The sequence below is a fragment of the Platichthys flesus genome, chromosome 10 (assembly GCF_949316205.1).
Source record: "Platichthys flesus chromosome 10, fPlaFle2.1, whole genome shotgun sequence".
Lineage (NCBI taxonomy): Eukaryota > Metazoa > Chordata > Actinopteri > Pleuronectiformes > Pleuronectidae > Platichthys > Platichthys flesus.
The window spans coordinates 4181119-4193552 of record NC_084954.1 but is presented as its reverse complement, the minus strand read 5'-3'; the positions used below and the strand labels follow the sequence as shown (position 1 = coordinate 4193552).

At 41.7% G+C, this 12434-nt stretch overlaps 1 protein-coding gene across 1 annotated transcript; it reads right to left on the bottom strand.

Moving 5' to 3' along the window:
* Nucleotides 1–8744: 8744 nt before the first annotated feature.
* LOC133962033 (solute carrier family 2, facilitated glucose transporter member 1) lies at nt 8745–12434 on the bottom strand. Its single transcript, XM_062397469.1, has 10 exons — nt 12428–12434; nt 12103–12233; nt 11698–11858; nt 11380–11620; nt 11008–11170; nt 10569–10753; nt 10080–10181; nt 9692–9793; nt 9239–9442; nt 8745–8979 (listed from the first exon to the last, which is right to left on the bottom strand). Exons 1-10 carry the CDS (start codon nt 12432–12434, stop codon nt 8800–8802), a joined length of 1476 nt encoding a protein of 491 aa, XP_062253453.1. The 3' UTR covers nt 8745–8799.

Below are 12434 nucleotides of genomic sequence, written 5' to 3'. Positions count from 1 at the left end.
TAACTGTCAGGTTAGCTGCAGAGATCTGAAGAGTTGTTGATGGGAGTGTCACTTCAGGTTGTGACGTTTGATCCTGCAGCTGTATTCAAAAGTCTGGCAGGAAATCAAAAAGCAACTGGGAGTATTTATGATGCTGGAGGTCCCCCTATAGCATGTGAGAGAGAAGGATGGAGCAGTGCTGGCATTGCACTGGGGTTTTTGTTAATCTACCCTGTGATTGTGTGTCACTGTGTTCACTGACTGCACAGAAATACAAGCCTTTGTCTTCTGGCACCAGATTCTTTACTGTCAATGTCCCACTGAGCGCATCAGGCTTGGTGGAGGAGAACTTCTCTTCACTGAATCCAGATTCATATTCACGGTTTGTGTTTGAAGACATCAACAGTATTTGCTCCAGCATCTCTCCCGGGAGCTGCCTGTACCAGTACATCTGGAAAAAGGTGGAACCCTTGGTGTGGCTGCAGTTTATTGTTGCATCTTCACCCGTGTCTTTCCACAGTACATGTGTTTGGTTGACACCGTTGCAATCAGACAGACCTGTGTGTAATTACCGTCACATTATCAAAATACAATAAGATCAACTATTATAAGAACATGAGTAATTTGAGGTAAAGTTTTAATATTAAGTGGTTCGATTTGTATTGTTTATTACCTGAAGTCCACAGAAAAAGGACACATAATATGAGAAGGTCTTGTTTGATGGTGGTAATATCCATGTCAGTCAGAAGGTGTTCGAGTCCTCGTATGTTACAGCGTCATGAAGAGTTGTGACGTGACTTCACAGAAAGGACCTCCTAGTACAATCTCTGATCTGTGAGAGGTTAGAATGGTTCACTCCAGGTGCAAGAGTCATGTGAGCTTTACTACAGAGATGAGAACTGTGTGATGGTGAGGTTCTTGTACTGGGAAGCACATGGTAGTGTCACTGTGTAAACTAGCAGCACAGTAATACACTGCAGTGCTGTTCAGGTTCAGTCCTTCAATTGTTACTGTGACATTCTGATCTTTATTCGCGTTCCCGTCCATTTCCACACCAGATCCAGGCTCGAGGTTTTTCGTGTTTGCAAACATGTATCCTAGGAGCTGAAGCTTTCTTTTATTTATCTGCTTGTACCAGAGGATTACATTGTAGTTGTCAATACTGTGTGAACAGTGGATATTAGCAGTTTCTGTTGGTGTCTTGTAAATGTTAGCTGGATGCTGCTGGACTTTGTCACTGAGAGAGGAACCTGTGGAAAAAAGAGAAATTAAGCATCAGACAAAATACAAACACGGACAAATTTAAAAATTGAGAAACATAAACTTCACAAAAAAGAACAGAAATAGTTTTGGTAAAATAAAATAAAAAGTTCTCAAAGCAATCGAACGTTACCTGAAACCAAAATACTGTTGAAAGTCAAGGTGAAGATAAAATAAAACAGGACAATCATTTTGTGTTCTCTGGCTGTTTGGTTAAACCTTGTTGCAGTGGATCTTTGTGTTTTCTTCAGTCCATCAGCAGTTACACCTCCTGTATGAGTCAACTCCCTCTTCTCTCAACTTCATAACTGTCATATCAACTCTCACCACAGATCAGAGTAATAGAAAGTACAAATACTGCCCCCTAATGAGAGGAGGGTGTGTGTGTAAGGGGCTGGGAGCTGATGAAAGAACCTCATGTGCAGGTTTTTGTACTGAGGAGCAGATGATGTGTTTCACTGTGTAAACTAGCAGCACAGAAATACACTGCACTGCTGTTCAGGTTCAGTCCTTCAATTGTTAATGTGACATTCTGATCTTTTCTCGCGTTCCCGACCATTTTCACACCAGATCCAGGCTCTAGTAATTCAGATTCACCATACATGTATCCTAGGAGCTGAAGCTCTCTGTTATTTATCTGCTTGTACCAGAGGATTACATTATAGGTGTCAATACTGTGTGAACAGTGGATTTTGGTTGTTTCTTTAGGTGTCTTGTAAATGTCAACTGGATGCTGCTGGACTTTGTGACTGAGAGAGGAACCTGTGGAAAAAAGATAAATTCATCATTTAACTACAATATGAGCATGAAAACTTTGAATAACAGATTAAAATGGTCATTTGAAGTGCACCTGCTACATTACATAGTGAATACAGACATGAATAAAGATTTCATTAACATTTCTGTTTATATTACCTATAATTAGAATCTAGTAAATGAACAGGAGAGTCATTTAGTATTTCCTGAGTGTTTTTGTTCCATCCCTTTGAGTTTAAACATTAAGGAACGCACTAGTTTGAGATTATCTCTGAACATTATTTCATTACCTGAGACCAGTACGATATTAAAGGTCATGAAGAAGAGTTTGATCATCTTGTTGTCTTTCATGGCTGACTTTAGTAATGATCATCTGTGGTGTGTTTTCATGGCTGCATATGCTGTTCTTCTTAAGTCACACCTCTGTTTCCTGGTAACCCGTACACACACCATCCTCTTCCTGTACCACCTCGAATGACTGCTGTGCTGTGCTGTGTACTGAGGGGTCCACTAAGTGGCCCTTAACTCTTATTTTGTCAAACCATTGTTTTAATAGTCAATAATTAACTTTCATAATAAGAGCTTTTCCAACACTCTTGCTTTCCTGCTAAAATTATGAGGGGATTGTGTTGAAAGATTAATGGAATTAAAATGGGTCCATGTTGGATCAAGTGTGTGTAACTGTCAGGTTAGTTGCAGAGATCTGAAGATTTGTTGAAGGGAGTGTCACTTCAGTTTGTGACGTTTGATCCTGCAGCTGTATTCAAAAGTCTGGCAGGAAATCAAAAAGCAACTGGGAGTATTTATGATGCTGGATGTCCCCCTATAGCATGTGAGGGAGAAGGATGGAGGAGTGCTGGCATTGCACTGGGGTTTTTGTTAATCTACCCTGTGAGTGTGTGTCACTGTGTTCACTGACTGCACAGAAATACAAGCCTTTGTCTTCTGGCACCAGATTCTTTACTGTCAATGTCCCACTGAGTGCATCAGGCTTGGTGGCTGAGAACTTCTCTTCACTGAATCCAGATTCATATTCACGGTTTGTGTTTGAAGACATAAACAGTATTTGCTCCAGCGTCTCTCCCGGGAGCTGCCTGTACCAGTTCATCTGGAAAAAGGTGGAACCCTTGGTGTGGCTGCAGTTTATTGTTGCATCTTCAGCCGTGTCTTTCCACAGTACAGATGTTTGTGTGACACCGTTGCCATCAGACAGACCTGTGAGTATTACCGTCACATTATAAACACACAAAAAAAGAAAGATCAGCTATAATAAGAACATGAGTAATTTGATGTAAAGTTTAATTATTAAGTGGTTCGATTTGTATTGTTTATTACCTGAAGTCCACAGAAAAAGGACACATAATATGAGAAGGTCTTGTTTGATGGTGGTAATATCCATGTCAGTCAGAAAGTGTTTGAGTCCTCGTTTGTTACAGCGTCATGAAGAGTTGTGACGTGACTCCACAGAAAGGACCTCCTATTACAATCTCTGATCTGTGAGAGGTTAGACTGGTTCACTCCAGGTGCAAGAGTCATGTGAGCTTTACTACAGAGATGAGAACTGTGTGATGGTGAGGTTCTTGTACTGGGGAGCACATGGTGGTGTCACTGTGTGAACTAGCAGCACAGAAATACACTGCACTGCTGTTCAGGTTCAGTCCTTCAATTGTTAATGTGCACGTCTCATCTTTATTCGCGTTCCCGTCCATTTTCACACCAGATCCAGTCTGTGGGAATCCAAAGTTACCGACCATGTATCCTAGGAGCTGAAGCTCTCTGTTATTTATCTGCTTGTACCAGAAGATTTGATCGTAGCTGTCAATACTGTGTGAACAGCTGATTATGGCTGTTTTTACTGGTTTCTTGTAAATGTGAGCTGGACTCTGCTGTACTTTGTCACTGAGAGAGGAACCTGTGGAAAAACACGGACAAATTTAAAAAGTGAGAAACATAAAACGTCACGAAAAAGAACAGAAATAGTTGTGGTAAAATAAAAAATAAAAAGTTCTCAAAATAATTTTCACAGTACCTGAAACCAAAATATTGTTGAAAGTCAAGCTGAAGATAAAATAAAACAAGACAATCATTTTGTGTTGTCTGGCTGTTTGGTTAAACCTTGTTGCAGTGGATCATTGTGTTTTCTTCAGTCCATCAGCAGTTACACCTCCTGTATGAGTCAACTCCCTCTTCTCTCAACTTGATAACTGTCATATCAACTCTCACCACAGTTCAGAGTAACAGAAAGTACAAATACTGCCCCCTAATGAGAGGAGGGTGTGTGTGTAAGGGGCTGGGAGCTGATGAAAGAACCTGATGTGCAGGTTTTTGTACTGAGGAGCAGATGATGTGTTTCACTGTGTAAACTAGCAGCACAGAAATACACTGCACTGCTGTTCAGGTTCAGTCCTTCAATTGTTAATGTGACATTCTGATCTTTATTCGCGCTCCCGACCATTTTCACACCAGATCCAGGCTCTAGTAATTCAGAGTTACCCAACATGTATCCTAGGAGCTGAAGCTCTCTGTTATTTATCTGCTTGTACCAGAGGATTCGATCGTAGTTGTCAATACTGTGTGAACAGTAGATTTTAGCTGTTTCTGTTGGTGTCTTGTAAATGTGAGCTGGACGCTGCTGGACTTTGTCACTGAGAGAGGAACCTGTGGAGAAAAAGATAAATGAAGCATTTAACTACAATATGAGCAGGAACACTTTGAAAAACAGATTAAAATTGTCACTGGCAGTGCACCTGCAATATTACATAGTAAGTGCAGATATGAATAAAGATTTTTCAATAATTTTGTTTATATTACCTCAAAGCAGAATCTAGTAAATGAACAGGACAATCATTTAGTATTTCCTCAGTGTTTTTGTTCCATCCCTTTGAGTTTAAACATTAAGGAACGCAGTAGTTTGAGATTATCTCTGAACATTATTTCATTACCTGAGACCAATACGATATTAAAGGTCATGAAGAAGAGTGTGATCATCTTGTTGTCTTTCATGGCTGACTTTAGGAACGATCATCTGTGGTGTGTTTTCATGGCTGCATATGCTGTTCTTCTTAAGTCACACCTCTGTTTCCTGGTAACCCGTACACACACCATCCTCTTCCTGTATCACCTGGTATGACTGCTGTGCTGTGCTGTGTACTGAGGGGTCCACTAAGTGGCCCTAACCTCTTATTTTGTCAAACCATTGTTTTAATAGTCAAGAATTAACTTTCATAATATGAGCGTTTACACCACTCTTTATTTCCTGCTAAAACTCTGAGGGGATTGTGTTGAAAGGTTAATGGAATTAAAATGGGTCCATGTTGGATCAAGTGTGTGTAACTGTCAGGTTAGCTGCAGAGATCTGAAGAGTTGTTGATGGGAGTGTCACTTCAGTTTGTGACGTTTGATTCTGCAGCTGTATTCAAAAGTCTGGCAGGAAATCAAAAAGCAACTGGGAGTATTTATGATGCTGGAGGTCCCCCTATAGCATGTGAGAGAGAAGGATGGAGGAGTGCTGGCATTTCCCCGTCTCATCACTGTTAAGAAACAGGGGAGGTGTCAGTGCTTTGACCTGGAAAGCTGCAATGTCAATATATGTGATGTTAGCATTGTTAGGAGCGTACAGTAGGTTTTAAAACTGAAGTCTTTCATTCATTTTCTTTTCAGCTAGTGTTTAACTTGTGGTGATCAGGATTATGAGCATATGAGTTTGACTGTTCAATAACTATGTGGAGGTTATAAACACGCCTTTGTCTACAATTGATCAGCTTGGACTTCGGGGGGCATCTTTGAGTTAGAGTTTAAAACAAACTTTATTTTAACTAAAACAACAGTGTTGTGTCAGAAAAGGTTAAAACTGTGACAGGGAAGTTGATCAAATCTTCAGTGGAGCTGGAGGCTTGAGGCCAGGTGTTAGGGCTCCTGAACATCCTGTTTGTCTGGGGTAGACTCTAAGGTTTTTGTGTTGACTTGAGGGCATTTGCAGCACTGTGTTGTCGGACTGCGCAGAAATACACACCACTGTCGCTTATTGAAAGATTAGAAACCGTGAGGTCTGAGTATCTGTTGCCATCTCCATCAAAGCTGATTTGTCCTGGTAGGTCGTTCTCCAGCAATGGCATTTTCCGATTCAGATATCCCAGGTACAGCATATCGTGTTGGACTTGTTTGTACCAGAGGATTATATCTAAGTCTTTTATATCGTGTGAGCAGTTGATCTCACTGTCAACAGATTCACCAGTTCTTTTAAAAATGGAAGGAGGCTTTTGGACAACATTTTTGGTGTCGTAGGCGCCTGGGGGGGAGAGCAAAATCGATTTTAAATTCAGAAGTCATCATCAACTTTGATCTTGTCCTGCTCATGTTGTTGGTTCTTACCCTTGTTTCCTGGCAAATGAAGACAACAAAATATGAAGACCATGAAGAACATGTTTGAAACGTTTTCCGTTCAGGTTCTGTGGATTCAGCCCTCGGGGATGAGAGTGCTTCAGTATCACAGTTTAAAGAGGGGTGGTGTCAGCCTGGGGGGGAAGGAGGGGGGAGTTATACTGTAGTGAATAAGTAGGTCTTTGTTGAGGTTGGTATCCCCCCCGCTGGTGTAAAAAAACACACACCACTATGATGGTTTTAAGCGACTCTCTCCAGCTTCTGTCTCTAATAACATTGGTTTGATCTGTTTATGTGTTTTAATCAACAGAACTATGATGCCTAAGATGAGATTGTGAATTTCAATATATTCAACAATAGCTGCTTCAATATACAGTACATATAAAATTAAGCTATGAGGCAAATTAGCGACATTAGGCATAATGGGGCATAACCTTAATTTAACACATTTTCCAGTCTCTGGTATGTAGATTGATGCTGCTTTTGCTTGAAATTGAATAACAACATATGTTTCTGTACAATCATTGCTGGTCAATCATCACAGTATTTAAAATACAGCTTAATACCTCAAAATAACTTTGCTGCACAGTCCCAAGGGGCTAGTATGTATTTTCCATTCCAACCACTAGATGTCGCTTCCAATACCTTCCTTGGTATGTGTAGTATTTGCACCATCAGGCACATTCGTCACCTCGGCGGCATTAAGACCGGAATCGTGTCCCACGATGAGCAACTGGTTTTTCGACTGAGAATTTGTGTTTCCTAGTTTCTCCCGACAGCTGCTTGTACCAGTACATCTGGTAGTATTCACTGCCCTTGGTGTGGCTGCAGTGTATTGTTGCATTGTCGCCCATTTTCTCCCACAGTGTGGAGGCCTGCGTGACATCACTCGCATCAGTTAGATCTGTGTGTTAAATAGTAAACAATTGTCAATTTCACCTTTCATCCCTGAAATGACAGCTAGAAGCAGACTACTGTGCAGTGATATCTGTCTCCTCTACTTTACCTGTCATACAAAACAGAATAAAACACAAGGTGAGATCCTGATTGATCACGTCCATGTTCTGAAGGTCAGAGCCTCAAATGTCAGTGGAGACACACACATGAAGTGTTGCAGGTGGGCGTGTGTCTGCTGCTGTTATAAAACTCAATGTGGTTCAAGAAAATGTGATCACATAACACAAACACTTGACTTGTTGCATTGGCTCCCTGTTTGATTTCATAACCCTAACCCAGTCCCTTATCATATTTAAGTCTGTACTCTTTAAGTATCGAGGATTTACTAACTCGACATTCAACAGAATTTGACTGTTTGATCTTCATCTCCTGCACATTCCAGTCCACTAGATGGCACTGTTTTCCTACATAAGTTTTAAAAATAAGTTATTACAAGCTGACTTTGACTGAACAAGTGCAGTAATTTAAATTTAAATTCTTCCCTCTGGTCCTCTGATCACCTGGCTCTTCTCCCTCATGGGTTTCTGCACGTCACTGTGGAATACATTGACTGCAATTTTCATTCACATAGCTGTGGTTGGCTTTCACAGACGCTTTCTGAGTGTACACAGTTCAGAGATATGCGAGATTTCACAGGCTAATAATGAACGTCCATGCTGCCCTGTCAGTGCTGTAGGAACATGAGACTATTCATCGGTGCGACTGGTTCGAGGGGGAATCGGGAACAGACGTTAGCTTCTCCTATGTAAGCTCTGGGATTTAGAATCAGGAGTGACTATCAGATTCAATCACTGTTATGTTTAGCACAGTAAAACACACAAACAATATTAGATTATTGGTAATATTTAGCGTGCTAAAATTCATTTGAGACCTTGACCCACTTGACTTAACATATTTATTTACAAAAATGACAATCCAGCAGGAACAGGAACTCCAAAAACTTCATATGAACTCGGTGAGTATTTCAGATTAAAAATCATGACATGATGTTGAGGTCTGTGTGGCTTAACTCTTCTTGTGTCCAAAACCATCGGCCAAATCAATTTACTACAGAGAGAACAAATCTAATTTAAGTCGTGTAGTAGTATAATGATATACTGGACAGTCTGCTGCTGTTTGCCTGTGAAGAAATCAGGACACACTCAACCGTCTCTCGTGACTCAATGGTTCCCTCCTGGTGTAACCACAGCTTGTCCTCTGCCATGGGGACTGCAGTTCACCAAAATTACTGAAGAGAGTTTGTTTGTTGTTGTCGTTCGAGAAACAGTTCAACTTTTTATTTTAAGATTTTTTACTTGATACTACTGAACAAAAATGGCAGCATAGACACAATTCGAAACCTACACAAATTAAAACAAAAAACGATTTGGTTTATTACCAATAAGATTTGGTAAAAGCATTTTTGGCGAGAATTGGGTGAGCTGACCCTTTAACAGAGTGACTATGACCAGATTTAAAACAGGTCCGTCAGTTGAAAGTGTTGAATCCAATCTTGTTGTGCAAAGGAATTTCCTCCGCTCCTCTGAACTCCTCTGCGATGTCGTCAAACGTGCGTCCTTTTGTCTCCGGGAGGCGAAACCACGTGAAGACGAAGGCGACCAGAGCCATGGTCATGAAGAGCAGGTAGACGAACTCCCCACAGATTTTCTGTTTATGAGAGGGACACACAAAGATTTTTTTATGATTGAGTTATTTGACCTTTATTTAACAGAATGGTTTTATGCTATAACAATGCAATCTTAAAGAAACACTGTGACTTTGACTACACTACAGTGCCATCTGCTGGTACACGTGGTGATTACCCCTGCTGGGCTCTGTGAACAACCGATTAAACAGTAAAAGCAAACACGAAATCCCCTGTGAAGTTTCCCCTGAAGTTTTGCTCAGTCATACAGTATAAACCTACCAGTAATGGAGGAAAGAGAAGTGCCAGAACAAACTTCCCGCCCCAGTTGAGCATGCTGGTGAAGGCCATGGCGATGGGTCGGGCGGGCTGGTCGAACAGCTCGGCAGCGATGAACCAGGAGATAGGACCAGGGCCCAGCTCGTAGGCGGAAATCAGGCAGAAAACCAGTAGGACCAGCAGGCTCCGCAGCTGTGGGGCCAGGTACTGGACGGTGGAAGACAAGTTACTGTCAAGTTAGACGCGTATTATATCTTGACATGACATTCTTCAAATGTACTGTTTTGAAAGGTCTTGTATATTCCTTGAAAGTTATTAAGTATTAAATCATAGTACTCGTTAAGGTACCACAGTCTATATTTAAACCCCTTTAACCATTATAGCAAGTGTTCAAATTTGCCATCCTGCATATCCAGTATAAGAAAATAACCTTTTTCCTAAATGATATGATCTTACCAGGACAGAATCAACTATGGTCATGAGTAAGTTGCACACAGCAATGGAGATGAAACCAGTCAGCAGCAGCCTCCTCCTCCCGGCCCTTTCCATCAGGAAGAACTGGAGGGGAAAGAATAACACAGTGGTGACTCTGCTCATCCAGCTTTTTGAATCAAAATGCAACATTATCCTGTCGTGGTTCAAGCTGTAAAACCATTCACCAGGAAACGCTGACACCACTTCATCTTTAGACCAAGATTTTAGTGCAGCTTGAAAATCAACAAAATGTGAATCAACTTTTAGTTCATTTACAGTTATCAACCAGATTATTGAGTTAATGCTGAGCAGACAATTTACAACAGATCTAAATCATATTGTTACAAGGATAAGCAGATGTTGTTCTTACTGCCACCAAGGTGAAGGTCACATTGACTGCCCCTACGCCCAGAGTCAGGTATTTAGCCTGGTCAAAGTTGGCCTGGAACATTCTGGTGGAGTAATTGATGATCTTGGAGAATAGAACAGAAGTGCACTTTAGGTTAGTGAGTAACTGGGGCAACTCTGTGTTTTTAAGGAATAGGGGTATGTGACCCACTGCCCCAGAATCAGAGTGGGAGCTGGGGAGAAGGGCTGAGGCTGAATTATTTATAGAGGAAAAATATTACAGAGCGGCAGGTAAATATTCATCTCAGTCAGCAAGTCATGCAGAAGCCGGAGCTTCACCTTGAGTATATTTGTTTTACACTCACGAAGGCCAAAGTATTGTTAGTTAAAACCAGTTCAAATTTATTAAAGTCTCATCTATCAACTTCTTCAAAAAGCTTTTAACCAGTAAGACCTTTCTCCTTTGTTAAAACTTAACACACAAAAACTAATGATACGCCATACGACTCACCGCGTTGAATCCGGACAGTTGGCTGCCCAAGTTGACGAAGAGGACGATGATGATTGGCTGCTTGTATCTGCGCTTCTTGAAGAACTCGTGGATGGTGACACCTGTTTGAGTGTGAGCGGCCTCTTCCTTCATCTCCTCCAGCTCAACAGACACCTTCTCTGCGCTGCCTCTCAGCCTCAGCAGAGCTGCAGGGTCAGGGTGTGAAGAAGAATGCAGAGATCAGACTACTGACCAGGGGTTTCAGGAGATTCAGGAGCAGTGTGTTCTTTTAGATTCACAAGAACCTGTTCTATACTTTATAGGAAAGGAGGACACTGTAAAAGCAACATATGTCCCCTTTAAAAAACATTCTGATGTTTGGATTCCGGGAAGATTTTACAAATCTAAAAGCCGGTAATAAACCTGAGTTTGATAAAACTCCAGAGACAGCGGTACCCACCAGCCTCGGCCTTGCTCTCCTCTCCGCGGTTGAAGAGCAGGTATCGAGGGCTCTCGGGGCAGAAAGGAAGCACCAGGTACTGTGCCAGCGCGGGTACAAGAGACAAGGACAGCATCATGGCCCAGTGGTGCTCTGTACCCAGCACTGTCTCCAGACCAGCCACCTGCAACAAACAGGATTGTCCCACTCTTTCACTACATATCCACATATTTACATTTTAACTATAACAGTCACAATCTTGTAGAGCCCTAAAATATGATTACACATAACTGACATAACTGCAGAATCCCTACAAATGTGTTTTGTGACTAATCCTTCACTTTATCACACACTCAACCCGTTGACTCGATAGACTTCCAGCTCACTCCTCACCATTCCCACGAGGATTCCCAAGGCAAAGGACACTTGGTTGAGAGTAGCGAAGGCCCCCCTGAGGTTGGTGGGGGACACTTCCTGGATGTACAGGGGATTGAGACTCATCACGAGGCCGCAGAACAGGCCGAACACCAGGCGTCCAAGGATGAGGACTTCAAACGACTCGCTGGCTTTGGATGCGCACATCAGACACGTTCCCACCACGGACAGAGCGTTCACTATTAGGATGGAGTTACGCCTGAAGGGGATGAAGGGAGAAATGAAAAGATGATGTAAATGATGGGAAACATGAGTAATGGTTTCCGTCTTTCTTACCTTCCATAGGAATCTGCCAGAAATTTGACTCCCAGGGAACCAAGCAAGGCTCCGAAGTCCTTAATGCTGACTGAGAGGGACCAGAGCAGAGTCAGGCTGTGGTCGGAAATCGTCTGGTTGTGTCTGGCTCTCCAGGTGTGATTGAAGAACTCTTCAATGATCTGAACAACAATTGTAAAAAAATATATGATTAATAGAATGTAAAATAATTGTAATCAAGCTTGTAGTCAAAACTTTATTTAAAAATCAGTTTTTTTTTAAATAATTGGATTCCTCCAGGAATTAAAAAGCTCAGATCTTTGAGGGGGGCTTGTTAAAGTTTTTTGAAAAATGTAGAGAATCTTCAGGTTTGTTTTAAGGCCTAATTCAAATAAAAGTGAAATACCAAGCAAATAAAAATGTCACCTTGGCTGGAGCGTTGATGTTGCCCGTGTGGTATCCGATCTGCAGGGAGCCCAGCACCGCCGCCAGGATGGAGGTCAGGAGCGTCGCGGTCAGACGGCCCTGTGCACACACCACGTGGGGGGTGAGTGACGCTTATTTAAAACTCTTTTAAAATGCTCAGTAGTTAGATTTTTACTTTTCCCACCTTTTTATGTGCAGCAAAAATACAACCGCACGAAGTTAAATAAACAGTAGCTACAAAAAAAACTTTGTTACACTCATAAGCGACCACATGCTTATTTGTAAAGGTCAATGGTGAAAGGAACCACAGTATTTTCACACACACTCCACAT